Source organism: Anomalospiza imberbis, chromosome 18 (assembly GCF_031753505.1).
Source record: "Anomalospiza imberbis isolate Cuckoo-Finch-1a 21T00152 chromosome 18, ASM3175350v1, whole genome shotgun sequence".
In the NCBI taxonomy this organism is placed as follows: Eukaryota; Metazoa; Chordata; class Aves; order Passeriformes; family Viduidae; genus Anomalospiza; species Anomalospiza imberbis.
In genome coordinates this window covers 5,646,042-5,667,925 of record NC_089698.1, presented here as the reverse complement: position 1 = coordinate 5,667,925, position 21,884 = coordinate 5,646,042, and the positions used below count along the sequence as shown (strand labels likewise).

Sequence of the window (21,884 nt, the reverse complement as noted above, 5' to 3'; positions counted from 1 at the left end):
TCAGTCTGGATCACTGCCTGGCTTGTTCTTGAGCAGAGGCCCCAGTGATGAAGTTACAATTTAATTGAGTGTAAAAATAGGCAACAGCCTCTGCTGTCCACAAATAACACACATCTGCTGATGGAGGACAAAGAAATGAAGAAACCTCATTTAGCAATACACCATAAATCAGCCCAAGACTGTGCTCTGTTACAATTCCTCACTGTGACACCAGAAGACATGGTGTTATGGACATTAAGACCCAACAGTCCTGTCTCCCTTTAAATTTTCTCTCCACCCATACTGGAAGGTGGCATGATCCTCTTCTTGGAAAGAGTGTGTTTAGGTGTGTCCAAAGGGAAATGTCTGGGTGTACCCACAGTTAGTCATCCTCCTACCACAGCTTAAAAAGTCTCAGAGAGGAATTTTCCTTAGAAAAATCCTCCTCTGCACTCTACCCCTGAACTCAGCCTGCCACCAAGTTTAGAAAGGTGCTCAGGAACGGCAAAAAGTGGAAATTTGATTACACAACACTCCAAGATTCTCTCATCAGTGCAGTGTTCTCACCACTCTGTGAGAGACCAGTGCTGTAGTAGACTCTGGGGGAAAACCAGCAAAGAATGACTTCTACCTCACACAAGGCCTCTTTTCTAGGGCAACTGGGATGCAGGAAGAACTCTGACGATGAAGGTAGCTCCAGGGTTACACCCTGAAAAGGCTCCTGTTGCCTACAGTACAGGAGCCATAGGCACTCAAGTCTCAAGACTAGTTTTACCACTCTCCTGGGTGTTTGCTGGCATCCCTGTGATGGCAGAGGATTTGTGCCTCTCAGGAGATATCTCCCATGAGCTGCTCAACACCACTCTCCAACAGCACCCAGAGATGCTGCCAAGCAAAGATAATTTTGCTGCACATGGCTCTCTCTAAGCAGGGCCAGGACTTAACCAACTGCACCAACACAACAGAAGCATAACAAAGCTGAGGGCCTGACAGCAGAAGATAACTCAACACCAACTGAAAGCTAAGCTTTTCCATTTCTTTTTCGTTACTTCCCCTACTCACTGCAGCAGAACCACTGCTTTCTGACAGTGGCACTGGAGTCACAAACACAGTTCAAACAAACACAACTTTGCTTTACAGAAGCCAATTCTTAGGCCAATGGCACCTGGAAAATCCCTAGCTCAGGCAGGGGCTCCCAATCTGGCTGGGTTTGGGAAAAACAAACCTGCTGTTCTAAAGAGAGAAAAAAACTTTCCAAAAAGTAAAATCTCAGTACTGTTTCACTGTGGCTCACAGCTTGCCTTGAGCAGGCTAGCCTCTGAAAAGGGAAAGGAAAACTGTCATGATATGCAAGGATTATCTTCCGATGCATCTATTGGAACAGAAGCAAGATAAGGGACAATAGCAACATCAATCAGAAGTGTGAGAGAACCTATCATTGCTCATCCTTTGGAAAACTGATCTAAAGCAAATAGCCGGAAGATATTCACATGCCTTTTGACCCTAAGTGAAAAGAAAAACAGGTCTCAGAGTCTCTTGTGTTTCTGTTCTCTGACCCTGGTTCTCCTCCCCACTCCTCCTGAACATCATCAATAAGGAATTCAAGAACATTTTGAGCGGGCTTCCAATTCAGAAGACAGTTAACTCAGATGAAGAAAGGTAAAACCTACTGCTACTGACTGGAAAGTGTTATTTCCAGAGTCAGCACATCTGTGACTTTCCAAAATAATGAGGGTTTCTAATTTCTTAATGTAGACCCCATGGAGTAAGCATCAGGAGCAAGACCTGGAGAGGCCCACAATTGGCCACAGTTGGCCATTGACTGCATTCTGCTTCCTTCTGACCTGCCAGCTTGCTCTAGGACGTGGAGCAAGCAGAAGGGAAGCCCTGCAGCACAAAAATGGTTTATGGGTGGCCTTGCAGCAGGCAGATTTTTGCAGAACTGGAAGAGCAGTGATGCCAAGGGTCAGCACTGCCCATTGCCCCATTCCAGGCACTACTGTACTCTCCATTGTAAAACAGATGAGCTGTTTCAGGACAGGTTGTACTTCAGGGCATATTAAAAACAGCAGGAAAACCATTCTCTGCTACTACACAGGCTTCAGGAAGGGAGGGAGACTATTTCCCATCCCCCTGGCAACAGTTCTAAAGTCTGCTTGCATGACATTAGAAAACAAACAGGACGTCATGTCCATGGAGCTGCTCTTTCCCAGGCAGCTCATACCACCACAGCCAGATGGGATCACTGCTGGTGAGGCAGCTCAGCCTCCAAGTGACCTGAAGAAACGTCACTATCCCTTCCGCTGGACATGAGCTTCCAACAGGTTCCTTCAGCCCAGCCCCAGCTGTCTCCCAGGCAGCAACAGCCCCGCTGCTGGGCTTCACAAATTCATTGCTGGCCTCTAACAAAGCACTGAGACCCAACACACTTGCAGAGAGCTCAGACAGAAAAACCTGACTCTCCTTCTGTGGGGCCTCTGCAGGGCAGCACACTACAGCAAGTCACAGCTGGAGCTGCCACCGAGCCTAACCACAGAAACCAAAGCATGGGATCCACGTCTTAATGGGGTACAGAAACAAAGTGCTGGGTTTCACAGGTCACAGAACTTCGAGGCAAGACCAAGAACATGCACATCAGAGCAAATTAAAACTTGTGCTGCTGGAACACTGAGAAGCAATCCCTTCTTACAGCAGTCACGTTGCTCTGGGGGTAACAGCTCCTACAGCATCTGGGCCCCCCAGCCATGCACTGCCCAAAGACCACTGAATGCAGGCTGCAGCAGGGATAAGAGAATGTAGGGGGAAAAAGAGCAGCAGAATCCTGAAAAGTTTGGACTTTCTGACATGGGGTGGAAGTAGTTACCCCTTTGCCAACAGGCAGAATAATATCTAGAAGCTTTTTCAAACAAAAACAAGCTCCTGTGCAAAAGGCAATGCATTATATTAATGCTATCAAGAGAGGAAACGTCAGAATTCTAAAAACAATGACAAAAATAATCAAGACCCGATTTGCTTTTCTGTATTTATTCCTCATCTCCTTCCTGAATCCCAGCCATACTACAAATGGAACATTTAAGGTTGAATTCCCCATTACCTTAAGCTCAGTCACATGTACTGGAATTAAATCCATGCATACCTTAAAGCTGCATTTTATGAGCCTGCCCAGTGAGCAGGGGTAGTGGGGGGAGAGCTAAGGGTTGAGGTGGATACTTCAGTTTTAATCACACTCATTGAGACACGTTAATTTATTGAGATATGTGCAAATACAAGCAAAGTGACTGAGTCCCAAGGTTTTATTTTAGTTTGATTAACGTAGTCCCACTGATAAAGTTGGGAATTGCTTGTATACCAGACACAATCTGACACTCTGCAAGAGTTGTTTTGGTTTGGGTTTTTCTGGTGTTTGTTTGTTTGTTTTGTTAAGCAATTCTGAAAATTAGAGGTCTGACTTCCCAGGGTTTTCTATAGCAGCTGCATAAGTGACTGGCCTTTGCAAGTCTCTTTTCCACTCATTTATTTCATACTTCATTCACCAGATTTAAAAAAATAAGCACACCTGTTACCACAAAGGTGTGGAAACAAGGGGTATAAAGAAAAGAGCATAAGTTTTCTTTAAATAAGAACACTCTTAATTTAAGAAGGGAAAAAAATCCAGTTACTGGAAGCCAGAGAAACATGAGATCAAATCTGCACTATTTAAACAACAGAGAAATGAGCACTTTTTAACATATTTAGTATGCTGGTTACGATTGCCAACCAAATGAAAAGAGCACTGAATGCAAATGAAGAGTCTCCCGATGACTGGGGTGTGTGCAGGGTGAGGTGACACAGCACCCACAGGGACACGCAGAGCCCACCCCGCAGCCCCTGGGCTGCCTCCCAGCCCTGCCTGTGGTCCCTATCACACCAGCAGCTCTCACACTCTGGGCCACCAATGCACTCAGAGCTGGCTGGGAGTCTCCCCCTTCCTGGAGGTTTTTATGATGCTTTGCTAAATGGGATCTCTAATGACTTAAAATTATGCATCTTTCATCCCCCCCCCACTGGAACCACAGTCTGGTTGATCCCTACTATGCCAGCTCAGCTGACCTAATTCCTCCTGTTATTCTGATGCTAGGAGACAAGCCAGGTGCTCCTGCAGCCAGACTGAACATTACTGCCCTAAGCAACCAGTGATGCACAATTTGATTCATGTCTATCGGCCCCCCTTGAAACAACCTTGCTTAGTAAACAGATGCAGCTCTGAGATCCTCACTTTGCATTTTGACAGCATCTCCATGTTTATGGTAGTATTAAAGGTCTGCACATTATAAAGCAGGAGACAATTCCCAATTAAAGTGCCTCTTTGCTATACAATAAGCACAGCAGAGGTTCCAAAGCTATCTATGGGCAGGGCTCATCCCTGGATTCTGCTGTGAACATTTGTTATTACATTTCTCAGACAGGAAATGTAACATCTGAAGACGATTAAGATGCTTTCTCTTAATCAAAAGATGTTTAGGTCTGCACCTGAGAAACATTGCCTTGGAAGATGACATCATTCATGTTCATTTTCCACCAAATGTGCCATTTGCTACTGCTATGTGAACATAAGTAACAGCAGGGAAAAAGAAAAGAAAAAACACCAGCTAGACAACAAAAACCATCAAGCAGAGCCATGTATACTTATTCTGAAAACAAACCAAACCAAAAACCTCTCCTTGCCTTTGCAAAGGCCACCACATCTGCTGACCACCCCTGTGCTTATCTTCTCATTCCCACTCTATCTCACTTCTGGGATGGAGGCAGTTTGCCTCATGGAAGACCCACATCCACTATGGGTGTTTTTCCAAAGCAAACCAGAGCCATCCAGCTTGGATTCCTACCACCAGCACCAACCCTCTGTTTGCTGGTCTGTGCAAAGCTTTTCGGTTTGTATCAACAGGTGGGAAGGCAGATGGTGTGGGAAAGTGAGAGAAGGGAGGACACACCAAAGTGAACTCTACCCTCAATTCTCTATACAAGATGGAGCACTAAGATGAGCTTTTGAGACACACAGCTTTATTGCAGTTTCACAGTTTAGTGGCAAGTTCAGTCCAGTCACAAAACTAAATCTTTCAATTAGGCTTTGGTTTGAGCCTATAAATATTTGAAAGAAATTCAAACAGTGTTTTTCCACCTGAATTTAATCCCACCCAGCCACTGATTAGGAAACGCCTCTTCCCATCCATTATCCAAATCTTCACCTCCTTGCTTTGCTCACTCCAAACGTGTTCAGTCATCACAAGAATTTACACAGTGGAAATTTTCATGGTGGAAACACTGGTGGAGCTTCAAGAGCAGCAGCACAAACAGCAGCCACCAGAGCTTTGCTATCAAACTGTGAACACAACAGCTTTCCAGTTTCCTATTACTGCTGGAAACATTCCTTAATCTGTCATTATAGTCTGAGTAATGCTACCTTCCACAGGAGCTTTGGAGGCCATTAACCACCACATCGCCGGCTCTTCCATGACACCTTAATCATGTGAGAGGAACACAGGTATGTGCTTTACACACAGCATGAGTAAAACAGTGACCATAACTTCAGAAATGTGGCAAGACAACTCCCTCTAAAAAAAGCTCATGACTGAGGTCTATATTTAGTGGTCAACATTTGCTGGATGTTTCTGTGACCTGCACAGTGGGACACTTGGCTGGGGAAGCCAGCATCAAATCGAAGTTCGACACTACAGAACTCTCAACTCTCCACAAACATGGCCATTCTGGTCCACTAAACTCCCAAGCATTTCCCTACAAAACAACTGGCAGAGGGTGGCTGCATTTTCATCCCTTCCCCTTCTAGCTCTAAATTAAGCCAGATTCAATCTTCAGTAAGAGTGATTCCCTTCAACAGATGCGAGGATGCTGACAGAGCAGGAGAGCAGACAGCCCATTCTTGTCCGCAGCACAAACAGAAAGAGGATTGCTTGGCAGTTCAGAGAGCTGCACTTTACACCCACTCACCAGGCAACCTGCCAGCTTCGCTAGGGGATGGAATTAAAACAGGGTTTAAGCAGGCAGCCTGACCTCAGGAGAGCAATCTCCCAGACACAGAGTGCCTCTTTAGTCATTCCAAGTGCCTCAGCGGAGCTCTGTCTCCTGAGATGGGGCATGTAAACAGCAGCGCCTGAGGAACAGAAGATCCCGCATGAGGTGGCACGAGAGGTGGCCAGGCATGAGGTGACACTGCAGCGGCACTGATTCACCCGGCATCACGCTCATCAGTGCAGTGCTGCAGCAGAGGTGAGCAGTGCTGGAGGGCACACAGAAAGACACTGCTGTCCATGGGGCTCCAGGGGTCCCAGGGGACAGCAGGAGGCACGTACACAAAGATGCAGAGTAGCATCTAAAGGCTCTGTGTCAGAAAAAGGGTGATGGTGCAGCCAGCACAGCACAACACCACAGCCCAGCAGCCATGGCTTTATTGATCACAAGGACTTTCTATACAGCAGCAACACAACAAGGCTGTTATTACCTGGCTCTCGAGACCAGCCCAGGGTGACTGATCACTAACCTGAGAAGCGTTTGTTCTGCCACCCATGCCTTAATCCATGTGCACAAGAAAAAACTGCACTGCAAGGACTCTGTGCTCTTTGTCTCCAGGTGATACAGTCATCGCTGCAGAAATATTTTTGGTGAGTCTGTACCAGGTGACTGAGTTAAGCGTTTGTCTCAGCTCATCCCAAACTGGTGAGTATAATATACCAACCTGTCACCAAACTGTAGAAAGCAGACCCTCAGGTAACATAGGCTGAGCCAGAAACATCACAGCACAGTGCCTCGTGTGACTTTAACACTGTTTTACTGCAACCAGTCCATCCCACTGTGCAGAAATTGGGGGAAAAAAACTAACACAAAAACCACCTGATACCCACTCAAGCACAGTCATAGCTAGGCTGCTCTAAGAAGCATGTTCAGCTCACAGTGCACAACTAGGGAACATCTGTCAGTAAAATTATCCTTCTTATTTCATGCAGGGAAATGCTTTCTAATATCCAAAGCATGACATGCCCAGATTCAGCAGATTTTCTGCCCTAGCACCAACACAGCCACATATGAAATCTTCAGCTGACACCTATTCAACTTGGGGCATCTGGCACAGAACAGGGAGGGAAAGACACCCAGAATTTCCCACTGCCCCAAAGATCTGTATGTAGGACCTTCTTCCTAGTGTTGGAAGAAATTTTCTGGCACACAGTGCTCCCAGGATCTGACAAGTTCAAGGGTTCCCTTCCTACCATTGAATCTCCTCAGCTAATCAAATGGTCTCTGATCACAGATTTAATGTCCTGAGACATAAAGGAAACCAAAGCAAGCCCCACACACCAGACCACATGTGCTAAGCTTTCCCTGTCAATGAGCATGAAGAGTTGAGCTGATCCTCAGAGTCACAGAAATCAGTTTTCCAAGAAACTTTATTTCTATACCAAGTCCTCCTTTAGCAGAAACCATCATTTGTTGCTACTAATTTGCACCTTAAAGAACAAGGACTCATTTGGCTGTGGTCAGAGTAAAAGGATTTCTGGTACCCAGATGTCCCTCTGGACCACTCTACTCCCCTTGACTGCTGCAGACTGGGGACCCCAAAAAGCCAGCTGAGGGGTCAGGTAGTGCTCAGCAGCAACTAATATACCCCACACATGGTGGAATACAGCTTTTACTGTCTGCCAAACATCTCTTGTGCCTAGGAAAAACCCACACCTCAACTCCATACAGACACTAAAGAGACAGCACTTTTAGAAATGTGATACAATAAGATTTATCCTCTTTTTGAGCAGGGGTTCTTGCATTAGGCTCCTAAACTACTAACAGCACCTCTCATTAATATATAAAAACATAATAATGGAAATATGCATATTTCATTTTGTGGGCCATTCTCATGTACTGATGGTGCTCTAAGGACTCCAGCAAGGGGATCTATAAAAGTCCAGTCACTGCATTTCTACAGATTAAACTTTCATCAGAATTATTTATTCCTAGGAAGTTTCTTATTTTGTCATTATTTATGAAGCAATTTCACAAAGATCTGTGAAATGAGAAGGAACACAGCAATTTTCCCAAATTTGAAGGATAAATTAAAGGTGCCAGGGTGAGAGCTGCTTGTCAGTGCTAAATGTCAGTACTGCAAGTGTTTGTCTGGAGCAAATCTAGCCTTACATCAAAAATCTCATGTTGTGATAGGTCTGGCTAACATGAGTTTTTAACCAGGAAAATGCAAATGAAAGCATCATTGGGTGTAATCACTCGCTCACAGCCCCTGTGGTTTTGGTAACCATTTCCTTGTGTGCAAGAAACACACAAGTAAAAGTCAGAGTCACTGTTGACAGGCAGTGCAGAGGAAGGGAGGACACAAAATGCAATGACAGACAAAGCTACAGGGCAACAATAAGTTTCCCTTATTTTTTTCCTTTTTGCTCTATGTTGTAATACAAGAATAAACATCTTCTGTTTTAGAAAGCCTACAAGTAAGGATTCAATTAACTGCAAATATGGTATTTTTGAGGATAAATACATATACAGCCATGAATGAAGCTCCTGACCTGGTATCAGGGGAGCAATGTAAGTAGTAGTCTTTTCCACAAAGTAAGGAAAGGTGGGCAGAAGCCAGCCTTCCACAGACCTGCACTTTTACCTTTGCAGATAACTTACTCTCATACAACCCCTAAGCAGACACAGAGCAAGGCCAAACATTCAGACACACTACACACAATATATGTGGGTTAACTGCAACAGACTGTCTGGTAATAGATCACCTCACACCAGATGAGAGTCCACACCCAATGCCCCCTAAATAATCTCATTTTCTCTGAGAAATCAAATTACCCAGGTCATACAAGGACTTCATGACAAAGCTGGTAACTAAGCACAAACCTGGGTGCGCCTTGAGCCCTGGACCATTCTTAAGTTCCTGTTTTGTGGTATCTTACATAACTTCTTGCTAAAATCTCACCAGATTACACTACTAAACACAGAATTTGATAAAGCTCATCACAAAAGGAGAAAAACACATTTCTATAATTGTAACAGTGATGAAATTACTCCTTTGGCAGAAAACGTCTATGAGTTGCTTCCTACTCAGCAGTAATGTGAAGCAGGGAGAGGAATCTAACAAAAGTTTTGAAAGATCTCAGTAAGCATAAATGCTTCATACAAATGCAAACTATGAAGTGCAGGAGCAGCCACTCATTCTCTCAAGTGAAAAGATATTAAGCAAATTAGGAAGGTACAGAGAATGGGAAAAAAAAGTATCAAACAAAAACCAAACCATGAGATCGAATGCTCCAAGGGGACTGTGCCCACAGGCAGCTTTCCCAGCTACTCTGCAGCACTCATCATCCCAAAGGCTGCTTTGCCAGACCAGCTCCGAGGGCTGGCTCAGCAGCAAAGCACAGCTGACCACGGAGATTTCCCAGCAGCAATCCCGCTGCCGGCCGGAGCAGCCTCACATCCCCAGTGTCCCCCTCTCGCCAAAACAACGCCAGGCATTACGCCCTCTCCAAGGCACCCCTGCAGAGCCCCCCGCCCCGGCAGGGAGGGAGCCGGGGGTGGCCCAGCGCCGGGGGCTGCGGGACACCGGGTGACACCGGCGGACTACAGCACCCAGCAGGCACCGCCGGCCCGGGCTGGGACTCGCTGCCGGGGCTGACGCGGCGGCCACCGGAGCCAATCCACGGGAGAAGGAGGAATGTCAACAAACACGGCGGCCTGCGGGACGCGTGAGATCAGCGACAGGGCAGGACACTGCCGATAAGGCACGCCAGGAGATCGCTTTTAGCCCCTCGAGATTAGATCTTCAGGGCTGGCTTTGAAGGAAAAATGTCTGCTGCAGTTTTTAACACTTAGTGACGACCACAAGGACAACAGAAAAATGCAAATTAAAATCCTCTGGAGCCAAGACAATCATATGCTACAAAGTCATGCTTGCACTATTTTTTACATGGCCTAGGAAAAAGAAATTTTCTCAGGGAGGGTATCCAGACCAGCGAAAGAAAATAAAAAAGTAGGCATGCCAAAAATAACTACTGTTAATTTTATTTCTAACATTCTGAGAGCATAAAAGCTTCCAGCAAAGGCATATTCACCACACTGCATTTCACTGCGTAACATCCTGGAGCAGAAGCTCCCACCTCAACTCCCAACTGCACATGAGTTGTGTGGCCCAGCCAACAACTAACACATGATCTGCTGTGTTTATCTTTCCCTAACTTATCAGAAGGCTTTCTCTTCCCCCCCACCCCCAGCCTCGCCCCGAGTACATATCTGAATACAAACACTTGTTAAAAAGTGAAATTTCACAAACTCCATTCAGCTTTTCCCAAATTAAGAATGGTTTGACAAAATTGAATGTATTTACCTGGAAGTCATACAAGGCAACAATGTTTTCATGTTTCAATTCCTAGAAAAGGTAAAAAAAAAATACCATAAGCTAGGAGCAACAAAGGGCATAGAGAATAAAGACTGAAGAAAAGAAGTCAGTCTGCCTTTACCTTAAGAATTTTTATTTCCTTGCCCAGCAGCGTTTGTGATTTTGCAAGGTTCTTCTTGTTAATACATTTCACAGCTACTTCCAGCTCAGGTTTCTGAAACAGTACATAAACAACACAAACAAATGTAAATTTCACCGTTCATCCACATTAGGATAAGCAGCCTCTTAACAGATTACAAATACTACTGAAAGAAGTGTTTTGCAGCACCGGTAAAGGCCTCTCACTTCACATCCTAATGCCTTCTCCTTACTTGTTCAGACTTGCCCTTTCCTGAATTATGCTTGTCAGCCCAAGGATAAAAGCCCAAGGTTTAGGGTTTTGTTACTACTTCATACAATGATTATCCCCTTATTTAATCACTAGAAATAAATGCACTGTGGGAGCCGTGGCTTAACCCAAGCACTAATGATGGAAAATCCACTGCCGGATTGATTTCCTTTTATTTACTAGTAAGAGATTTCTCCTCCTCCTGGAAAAATTAAGTGGAGAAGGAGAAGACTTCACAGACACACACACACACAAAAATCCCAAACAAACTAAAGAGTTCCTTTCGTACATAGTGCGTAGGGATTTTTTTCTCCTTTGTTTTGGAGGTGAGGACAGCTTTTGGGTGGATCTGTGGGCACCCCAGAGGCAGCCGACGGCCTCCCAGCCCCAAGGTGAAGCCACCTGCCAGACTCCTGCCGGGACACACGCCTGCTTGGAAGGATCTCCAAGGAGAACAATAATAAATAAAAACAAGCATCCTGAGCCCGGGGTGATGCCCGGGCTGGCAAAAGCCGCCGCAGCCGGCGGGGATGCGGTGACCGGGGCGCGCTGCCCCCAGCTCGGCCCCGAGCAGGAAATAAATAAATAAATGAAAAGCAGAAGCGGGGAGGGTGGAAATAAAAAGCAGGGATTCTCACCTCTTTGTGCCTGCCTTTGAAGACGACGGCGAAGGCTCCGTGCCCGATCAGGTCCTTCCTGCTGAACTCAAACTTTCCCACCGTCTCCATGGCGCTGCGCCGGGGGGTCCCGGGGGCCGGCGGGGAGGCTGCGGCCGGGACGGCTTCAGAGCTGCAAAGGGACGAGGAGGAGGAGGATGGCGGTGATGAAGGAGCTGCCTTTAAAGAAAATTAAACCTCTCCCAATCTAAACGCGACGGGGGCACCCCCCGCCACCGCCCCCTCGGAGCGGTCGGGAGCCGGAGCAGCTCCTCTCCCGCCGGCCCCGGCGGCTCCGCGCCGGGCTGCGCTGCCCACCTCGCCCTCGTCCATGGGCTGTCTCTTCCTGCCGAGCGGCCGGGAGCCGGGCATTGTCAGCGGCCGGGGCGAAGCTAGCTCCTCAGCAGCGGGCCTCCCCCATCTCCTCGTCGGGCCGGGCCGGCGCGGCTCCTCGGGCCCCGCTTCAGGCGGGGCTCCCCATGCCGAGCCCCGGCCCCCCCGCCGGCAGGCGCGGCTTCGCCGAGAGTCCACCTTAAGAACGATCCACCTTAACGCCCGGTCCGCCTCACGGCAGCGCTCCACCTTAAGCGCGATCCACCTTAAGGGCCGCCCGCGCCCCCGGCTGTGAGCGCTGGCGGGGCCGGGGTCGCGGGGCCGGGGTCGCTCCGCGGGAGCCGCCGCTCGCTCGGCCGGGCCCGGACAAAGCTGTGCGGAGCGGAGCGGGCGCGCCGGGCGGCGCAGGCGCGGTGCGCGGCGGGGGAGGCGGCGGCCAGGCAGGCGGGCAGAGCGGCGGCGGCGGCGGCGGCACCTGAGGCGGAGCGGCCGGGCCCGGCACATTTAAAGGCGCCGCCTGCCGCCCGCCTGAGTCAGCGCCGCGCTGCCGCGGCCCCCGCGCCGCCGGCCGAGGCTGGGCCGGCAGGGCTCCTGCCAGCCACCCGCCCGGGCCTTGGGGAGGTCACGCAGTCGTGGGATGTTCTGAGTTGGAAGGGACGCACAACGATATTGAAGTGCAGCTCCTGGCCCTGCGCAGCAGAGCCCCAAGAATGCCACCACGTGCCTGAGAGCACGGTCCAAATGCTTCTTGAGCTCTGTCGGGCTCTGTGTTCACCAGTTCTCTAGGCAGCCTGTTCCAGTGCCCAGTCACCTTCTAGCAAAGAACTTTTTCCCAATATCCATCCTGAACCTCCCCTAACACAGCTTCAGGCCATCCCCTGGGGTTCTGTCACTGTTACCGCAGAGCAGTGCCTGCCCTTTCACTTCCCTTCACAACCCCACAGTTGTACACCACAATAAGATCTCCTGTCCATCTCCTCCAGGCTGAACAGACCAACTGATGTTTCAAACAATTAAACAAATGCGTCTGGTTGGGTGAAGTTCACCTCAGGAGCTGTAAAGTGTCCAGGTGGACCCAGTCCCAGCAGCCCCAGCAGCCCCAGCACCCCTTCCTCTCTCCCAGCATAGCCCACCTTCTCCTCCACGGGCTCCGGCCCCTCTCAGCCCGCTCCTGTGCCAGGGCACCACGGCTCCTCCGCAGGGAGCCGGCCGGGCCTCCAGAAGTGCCGGAGGGTGCCTCCATGGAGCTCTCCTCTGACGGACTCTTCTCGATGTCCTGCTCCAGAGCTCAGCATGGAATCGCTGTTGCAATGAGAAACCTTTTCTGGCCTGAGCCTGGTGTGTGTTTTGGCCATCCCATCTCTTGCCGTGCAGTGACCCACAAGCTCTGCCCTGTGGGTGTGGGCTCACAGGTCATTCCCTCCGTGGTGGGAACCTCTCACACATTTGCCCCATCCTCTGCTCCAAGCTGCCCAAACCCACCAGCCCTGGCAGCATCCACACCACTTGCGCACCCGCTCCTGTTTGTATGCTTATCACAACGTCAAATTCCAGCTGCAGAGAGAACAACCCTCCTCACTGGCAGCACCGCTGCTCTCAGGCTCTGCCTGAAGTTTGTTTTTTACCCAACTGTGCGGTATCGACCCGTGCATCGACCCGTGCCATGCTGCCATTCCAAACACGCGCTGGCCGGGTGATGCCAGCGGCTCCCAGAGCACACGGTGCTCGGTGTCGTGACGCGGGGTGGCTGCAGTTATCACCATTCTCAGCACCAGCTGGGCACAAGCAGCACTTCACAGCGTCAGGATGTGTTATCTACACAAAGGCAGTGCTGACTGATAGGATAGTCTGTTGTCCTTGGTTCCTACGTAACTGCTGTTCAGGTACCTTCCTCCACTTAAAATTTTAGTGGGAAAATGACTGTGTGTACTAAAAGCCAGTGTAAAAGTAGCAGTGCCCGACTGGTAGGGATTGGCATCTCAAATCCCAGCAGTTTAGTGCTTGTCGGGAACTGTGAAAGTGACAAGGATATTCTTTAGTGGGAATCTGAACACTGTCTCTGTTGAAGTAGCCCTTAAACCAGAGCAGCTTTGTAATTTCAGCAGAGATTAATTTTAGAACTTCTTTAAAAAAACATACAATATATTTAGCTACTTGTTTTCTTTCACACTTCTGTATCATCCACATCTACAATTTCAAGCCTTTGTCAAGGATCATAAGGGTTAATTTTACAACTAACACAGAAAACAGTAAAAATGTCAAACATCATCAAACTTTTAAAGAAAAATGGTACTTGGCAAATGACAGACTCGGGAATTAATGTCGCCCCTTGTTAAAAGCCACTGTCTCTAATGCAGAAGGTAAACTGAACAAGTTTAAGGCAGGAAGTGAAAAAAATGTTTTGAAACTGCTTAGTTTCAAAACTTAGGCAAAATCTTGTATCTGCCTTGGCTGGAAAGCAGCAGAGCACTCTAGTTAGCAAGTGCACTCTTGCAAGAACTCTGGGCATTCCAGTGCCCACAGGTGTTTCTGCCTTTCCTTCCCCATCACAGCAAAAACATGCTGTCCAGGGTGAAGGAGGAAGTTGATATGAGTGCTGTTCAATTAGAAGCCAAAATACCCCACTGATGAATGTCCTTTGTTCTGTACTGAGTGTGCTTACTTGTTCCTTCATGTGCTGTTGGTTGTGAAAAAAAAAAAAGTTAAATGTAAGTTACATTTGACTAAACGTGGGTCCTAAGGTAGCTCTTTGCATGCAGCTGTTTACAGAGCCAGGTGGCAAAGTCAACCTCCTCTCTGCTGACATTTTGGTTTTGTTTTAGGTAAATTTGTTTTGTTTTTAAGCAGGCTTACTGGGTAGCTTTCTAGTGAGCAAAAGGGACTTCAAGATAGCAGAATAAAAGTCTGTACTAGGATCAGGACCAAGTAGTACTGGATGCCATGGGCACATGAGGCATCACATGCACTTTGAATGATCAGTTTAACATTTGTAGCAATTAAGCATCTTTCAATTGTATGTCTTCAAAAAAAATAGTTTGGTGAAAAACTTCTACAAAAATTTAGAAACTTCCCCTAGGACCACTAATAAAATGTAATGCCCCTTGACAGCAAATATGGGTTTGAGATGTTTGGAGTGCACTCTGCAGACACATTTGTTCATTTTGGAACAAAGAGGGCTGAAAAGCTTTTTAATTAAATGTAGTATTCTTAATTTTTTTTTCCTGTGGTTTGCTGATTAAAAGCTTGTGTTGTATCAATTCTTCCCTGATGTCCAGAATTCAGTGAGAGTATGTTTAGGCCAACATCCAACACATGCAAATTCTGTTCTCCTCCCACAGTCTCCCATTTGCTAATCTTGAAAGCACTACTGCCAGCACGTATTCAACTACTTCCTCAGATGGAGGCATTAATCTTTGAGGGGACAGAGTAGAGAGTTCAATTTACTAATGCAAAACATCAGTGGGGGAAGATCTACTGCTGAGATTTACAATGGGTGGAGAATCATATAAGCATACAATACACCCACTGTGGGAAGTCTTGGAATATTATCTTGAAAGTCTCTTTTTAATTTAATGCAACTTGATTCTTTTTTCTAATTTAAATGTAAAGGAAAGCGATGGTCAAGTGATATCCTGATGACTCAAGTAATACTCTTTTCCAATGCCATGTTTTAATCAGGAGTCATAAATATGGCTGTTTCTACCTCCTGAAATCCAAGAGTGCCATCCTTACCTCTTGGCACAATGTAATTATCTCTGAGCTGGGGAATTGGTTAAAGCTACAGAAGTGTGACAGAATTATGTAAGCAAACTCAGAGTATAGATTTCTAATAAAGACAGAATAAAGATTTCCATCAGGAAATTTCCATCTTTTCATGATGCTTTTCTAGACAGTTCCATCTTCTTAATACAAGCACTGCTGCGGGCCAGACAGCCATCTTTCCCAAGATCTTGTTTTTGCTTTTCTAGTTCAGCAGCTCCAGCCCGGTGTTCTCCTCAGTGCCCAGTGAGAGATCAGAAGCTTCCCAGCAGCCTCCCGTGAAGCTGAACCACTGTGTCTGAAAGGCGTGGGGGAATCATTGCCCAGACACAATCACAAAGAACAAGTTCTTTTCCTTGCTGTGTATCTCTGTTTTGAACTCAAAGTAACACAGAGGGAATCTCCAAGGCCTTCCTGTGTAATCTTTTCATTACAGCAACTGCCCCAGGGACATGAGCACGAAGGGACAGGACAGCAAATCAATATTTCTGGAGGAAGTGCTGGATTATGAGACTTGGGCGCATGAGCAAGATGTGATTGAACATGTTACTGCACATGGGCTGAGCCTTATAATTGGTCCCACATCTCCTCTTTGTGTGAAATGAGCACTGAAGCCTGAAGATGAGCTTTAATATGTGCTGTAGCTCAGTTGTAGGTGTGCTGCTGCTGGGTAATTATTTTTCTCACAAAAATATATGCTTGAAACTGGATACTTCACAGCCACAGAAGATGGACAGAGTAGCACAGGAGGAAAGATCAGAGTTTGAGTTTCAGAGTACATCTGGATGAAAAGCAGACTCTGGATTCATGTGGATTCAAAATCGGATGCAAATGCAGACATGTTAAGGCAGTTACACATCCGCTTTCCACAAACATCCCAATGGCTGAGCATAATTGCCAGTATCTGGGCAGAGCCAACACTAACCTGAAAGCTGGAATTTTTGCCAGGTTCATCAGGAAGGAGTGAAGATACTGAATATGCAGTGCTTGGCTGAAGATCAGTTTCGTGGAAGAAATATGTGAAAGTCTACAAATATCTGGAAATCATAAAGGTAAATATTAGTCTGGCATTAATGAATAGAAGGGAAGAAGGAAAGCTACAGGCTAAATTTAATGGAAAATTAAAATTACATTATTTAATCATACTGGTTTCTGATGTCTCCTAGTAGGCTGGATTCTGACTCAGTTACAGTAAGGATAAGACAGAGATGACACTACAATTGCACCAAATTCACCAGTATAAGTGAGTTTTGGACACTGCCTTGTTGTGTTGCATTCCTACAGAGGCTGAAGGAGTAGATTAATCTGCAGCTCTGAAAACATCTGCTGATTTACAGCAGCAGTAGAGGTTGTGTCAAGAGTATTGTTCATACCTCACCAGGGACCTGCAGAAACATAATTCCAGCTCTGGTAAAATGCTTTTGTCTTAGGAAAGGAGTGATCCTCCACTCACAACATCAGCTCTTGATCACTGAAATGAGACACTGAATTAAATGATGGAGTTTGCAATCTGCTCCCTAACTTTCACAGCCAGCTCCCTGCATCACACACAGAGCAGAGTTTAAAACATTTAGGTGACATTCAAACATGGGATAGCACTGGTGGGAGGTCTGAATATTTGAAGTATTAGAGCATTGAGGTTATTCAAATAACTGCTGGAGCAGTGTGGCACTTAGCATGGCACACAGCAGAGGGAGAGTCGCTTTCCATGTGCTTCCATGGCCCTGTCATATTACATTCTGGATTTATTTATGCTGTGAGCCACTCTATTGATTAATAGTGCTGAGAGATTTAACTAGCTACTGAATTATCCTGGCAGGCCAGGTCTGAGATGTTTTATTACCCCCCTCCCTGCACATACACACCAACTTACTGAACAGACTTTGTGAATTATTGAAGGTGGCATTTTCATGTACTCAGCAAGGTGCTCTGGCAAGGGCCTTCCTGGGTTCCCATGGCATTTTAGTATCAAGTGCATTCCAGCTACTGGCAGAGGGCTCTGGGCACTGAAGGCTGTGCTCAGTGTTCAAATCTGTTAGTGCTCACATCAAGGATCATTACCTAACCTGCCTGCCAAGCAGCTGATTATATTAAAATGAAGTTTGCCAATAAATAAGAGTCTGCAAATCCACCCAGAGCAGTCTGTTTTCAGGCTAATTGGAAGCTATTTTTTGCCAGAACAAGTACTGCTTGTCCATAAATCAGCAGGTTTCATTGTGCAGTTCCTTACAAGATGTTGTCTCTGTCCTGGTTGGGAACAGACCCACACTCACCACCCTCAGCTTCCCTCCACAGCCACACACACACTTTGGTGTGTGCCATCCATGGGGTCCTTCGTGTCAGTCCTGATGAAGCCAAGGTTTGTTCAGGGTGGGATTTGGGCCTCACTTCAGCCTGTGCTCTGGGATCCCCTCCAATGTCCATTCAAGTCAACAGGATCCTCTGCAGCAGCTCCGACACGCTCCAGCACCAGCTAATGACTCTGCATGACTAATACAGGGGAAGCCTCCAGGTTTCAGGACCCTCTCTTTTCTCTAGCAGAAAGCTGAAATTCATGGTCAGAAATAGCCCTTCAGCCCAATAAAATCTTTCCAAAGAAATCTGGGTGGACAGTGAATTCACCTTTGTCACGTTTGGCATCTCCATCCTTCTCAAAAGCAGCCTTGAGACAAAAGTCATCAATGAAATCTACAATACTACAAGCCTGCAATGACTTCCCAGAGAAACCTGTATCTGTCCTGTTATGAATCAGAGGCCTGGTTGTTTCTCCTTCTCTAAGAGGTGCCCATTTAAGAGCAGGTTTAACCCCCTTTCACTGCTGGATTACAGCAAAGAGCCACAGAAGAATGCAGGTTTATAGAACAGTCATTTCTTCCTCTCTGTCATGAACCTGAGAGGTCAAGGACATGCACCAGTTTAAAAATAGGATTGTCAGGCATTTTCTTTGCAGCTGGGCTCTTTCTGGGGTTTGGTGCATGAGCACTGCTGCCCCAGGAGAAGGGAGGCACAGCCAGGAGCACTGTCCCTCATGGGACCAGCTCATTTGGGATTCCTAACTGCTTCCAGCAAGCTTCCAGCTTTGCCTTGGGAAGGGATTGTTAATAAACTTTCCTCTTTATGACTAACTGGCTTGGAGGTGTCTCTGTTTTTAAGCAGACCAGTAGCACATACAGTTTTAAGTAGGCATTGTTCCAGCCAGGGCCTTACTCATCCAGTGTAAAGCTGGGCAGAAATGATAGCTTCCTTTATTTACAGATGCATAAATAACAGCGAGGAATGGCCACAGGAGAGAATGAGGCATAAGAAGCTTCACCAGTCATGAGGGAGATCTCTCCTCCTGCTGATGGGTTCAGGAGGGGAGCAGGCTGCCCAGATCACTGCTAGAGCCTCCCTGGGACAGGTTGGGCAGGAGCGACAGTCAGGGACAAACTGTGTCCTTGGATAAGCAAATTGTGTCATGCCCAGCTCTCTCCCCCATTCTGTGGTTTGTTTTCAGTGTTTTGGTTTTGGGCAGAGGCTGAAAGTTTCCTTAAAAGCCCAGGATGAGGAGTTACTCCAAAAACAGGCCTTGAAAGTTATCATGCTAGTACCACTCCTATGGATGCACAGAACGATCACTTGAAAAAAGGAAAACTCGGGCTCTTCCTCTGGACCTGTTATCAGTTTTCTCAGCTGACAAGGACAGGCTGCTCACAGGAATGTGAAAGGCAGCACAGAAGCTCCCTGCAGCGAGGCTGGACACTGCTGGGTGCAGCAGCTGAGATCTGTCCCTGTGTTGCAGCACTCCAAAGCAATGATTCCTTGTCTTTGTGCATTTCTAGGAAACCAGAGAGACCATTCTCCCACATGAAAGCCTGCAGCCATTAGTGGCATGAAAGAAAAGCTCTCAGTGGATCATGAGAAAGATTTCTTTTGTGTTTAGTGCTTTCGAACACATTAATTTTTTTTAAAATTTATATTTTAAAAAACAGCTACTCTGCTACGATATAATACCCACCCATATCTATACTCCAGTACTTATAACCCCACAGCAAAGGAAGACCTAAGGGCAAGGTGATAAATTATTTGTAATCTGATATCTGATTTTTTTTTTCTGGGTGTGTTTTTCTGGACTGAGCTCTCTAGTCCACAAATTCACAGAGCAATTTCCCAGAAATGCAGTTCAGCTGAAGCACTTGCCTGGGACTGAAGGTCTCTAGCCTGACAAACCAGAGATATATTTCTGAGAAGTATTTAGGTATTTCATGCCCCTAGACTTCTATCTCTCCTTTTAACTGTATAAATGACAAGGCCTTAAAAGACCAAATTTTCATCATTATTTCTGTAGTACTTTGATTTTTGTAGCAACTAATGCAGTAATGGTTATGCTCAATTAAAATCAGAAATGTACACAGCTCAGCATTTGTCATTTGTCAAATGCAACAAGACACCATCACTAATAAAAGCAAATATCTGAATAAAACCAAGAGAAAAAAATGCTGGCCCTGCTTTTTTGAATTCTCTGTCCATCACCAATGCTATTCCCAGAGCTAGGTACAAATAATGAGAATTGTTCTGCTAATAAGCCAGGTTAACACTAATATTTCCCAGCAGAGGGTTTGGGGTTTATTGATGCTCTGCAGAGTTGCAGGATGCATTTGTGATGTCCATCCAAGCATTGGGAAGGCACTTGACCAGGCAGTATCAGGCAGCAACATCATCCAGGACTGTGATGGCTGTGGTGCTTTCCCATGAGTCATGAATTCATACTCAAATATTCCATGACTCATGGATTAACCTAACAAAACCCAGAGGGAAGAAAAGTTATTGGGTTATTGGTTGACAAGAGCCTTTTAAAATTAACATGGCATAATAAGCAGGATACCAACAGCCTCTGACTCGTGAGAAACTTGTCAGGAAGAGTTTAATGCACTCACCTAATACCAAGGGACCTCAGCTGGAGTTATGTAATTAGGAGGGGACACTTTTTGCAGCTTCAAGGCTTGAATAGCAACATTAGTATAATCTGGTTACAGAAAGCAGAGCCACATGCAACAAGCTATTAATACCACTTGTATTTAATTGCAGTTCCCTTCCATTCTAGTGCAAATAAACAAAATCAGACAAATACGTGGAAACCAGAATGGAGCCATAAATGAACCACAAAATAAAATGGTAAACAAGGTTATCTATCTCCTCTCCTGCAAAAAGGTTATGAACTTGCTTAACACTATAAAAAGAATGGTCTGACCCCATGGACAGGGCATGGAGGAGAGGGTTTGAACACCCACTTCCAAAGTCCTGGGTGCATTTGTGCTCCCTGCTTTGCAATGAATTTCCTGGGAAGCTCTGGGCGCCTCTTCATTAGCAACATAATGAGAATTAAGTCATGCACAGACTTCTCTAACCCCTCTATACCTCTGTCCTTCTGTAAAATAAGGTGAGTGGAATTGCAGAGTAGAGAAATGCAATAAATATTGTGGGGCCAGTGATCAACTGCAGTAACAGAGGCCATAGGAAAGCCTGGGATCATGCAAGTAAAGCTATAAATTTCTGAGGAACACAAAAGAATTGGAAAGCTTGTCCACTGTGGGACTTACAGGAGATAGAAAATGCCCCACAATTTTAATGTGGCATTCAGTCTCAGTCTGACCCTTCCCATATCCAGGACCCTAAAGGCCTGTTCGAGTTCTCTTGTGTAGACATAATGTTACAGACCTAAGCCTGGGGAGCAATGTAGTATGTTTTCCATTCAAAGCATAACAGTCAGTTTGGTTTAGATAAGATATTGTATAATTTCAGCAATACTGATTGTATGTTTAAGATTTTCTCCTTCAGAAGCTATATATGACGGTTAAAGAGAGAAAACCAAAAACCAAAATAATAGAGTTTAAATGGCAGCTAGGGGAAGGAGACAAACACTGGAACTATTTTGTTTTAAGAAAGCTTGTTTATTTTTAGTGACATTATCCTGTGGGTCACAAGACTAGGCTTTTAGCTAACTTGCTTTAGATTTCAGATTTTACATTGAGAATGAGATTTTTCTGTCAGTAGTCTTATTTTTTTTTTAAACTAGTATATATCTTTCATTAAGAACTCCAAGTGATTAATCATCCTCAGGCTGTATGTTTTGAGACCTTACTCAACCATTTTCAATTTACTAAAGCACCCATATGTGAGCTTGGGGCCTCTCTCAGCCAGATGAAACAATTCTAATTACACTGACTTGAGCCAGCAGAGGAGCTGGCTAATGCCAGCCAACATACTTAGGAGGAGAATCAACTTGAAAGACATGTGTAACATCAATTTAATGTGTCACAGGACATGAAATTGAGGCCATGATAGAGAAGAAATCTGCTGATGCCTGTGTGAGCACAGCCTGTTGTGTAAAGCACAGAAGAGC

The 21,884-nt window shown here is 46.1% G+C and overlaps 1 protein-coding gene and 1 long non-coding RNA gene across 6 annotated transcripts in view; both read right to left on the bottom strand.

The window, feature by feature from the left end:
* ULK1 (unc-51 like autophagy activating kinase 1) overlaps window positions 1–13,101 on the bottom strand; it is a 76,454-nt gene extending 63,353 nt beyond the window's left edge. For 3 of the 5 annotated variants that reach the window (XM_068208714.1, XM_068208716.1, XM_068208715.1), the window contains exons 1-4: window positions 11,729–12,175; window positions 11,393–11,590; window positions 10,488–10,580; window positions 10,355–10,396 (exon numbers count right to left, since the gene is read on the bottom strand). In XM_068208714.1, the coding sequence (XP_068064815.1) occupies window positions 10,355–10,396; window positions 10,488–10,580; window positions 11,393–11,590; window positions 11,729–11,782 (387 nt within the window). In that variant the 5' untranslated portion in view covers window positions 11,783–12,175. Of the gene's footprint in view, window positions 1–10,354; window positions 10,397–10,487; window positions 10,581–11,392; window positions 11,591–11,728; window positions 12,176–12,876 lie in introns of those variants that run through there. The other 2 variants (XM_068208717.1, XM_068208718.1) reach the window with 2 other exon arrangements.
* Window positions 13,102–14,260: 1,159 nt separating this feature from the next.
* LOC137484680 (uncharacterized) overlaps window positions 14,261–21,884 on the bottom strand; it is a 34,054-nt gene continuing 26,430 nt past the window's right edge. The window contains exons 7-8 of the long non-coding RNA XR_011004955.1: window positions 16,428–16,887; window positions 14,261–14,420 (exon numbers count right to left, since the gene is read on the bottom strand). This is a non-coding gene — a long non-coding RNA (uncharacterized lncRNA). The remainder of the gene's footprint in view (window positions 14,421–16,427; window positions 16,888–21,884) is intronic.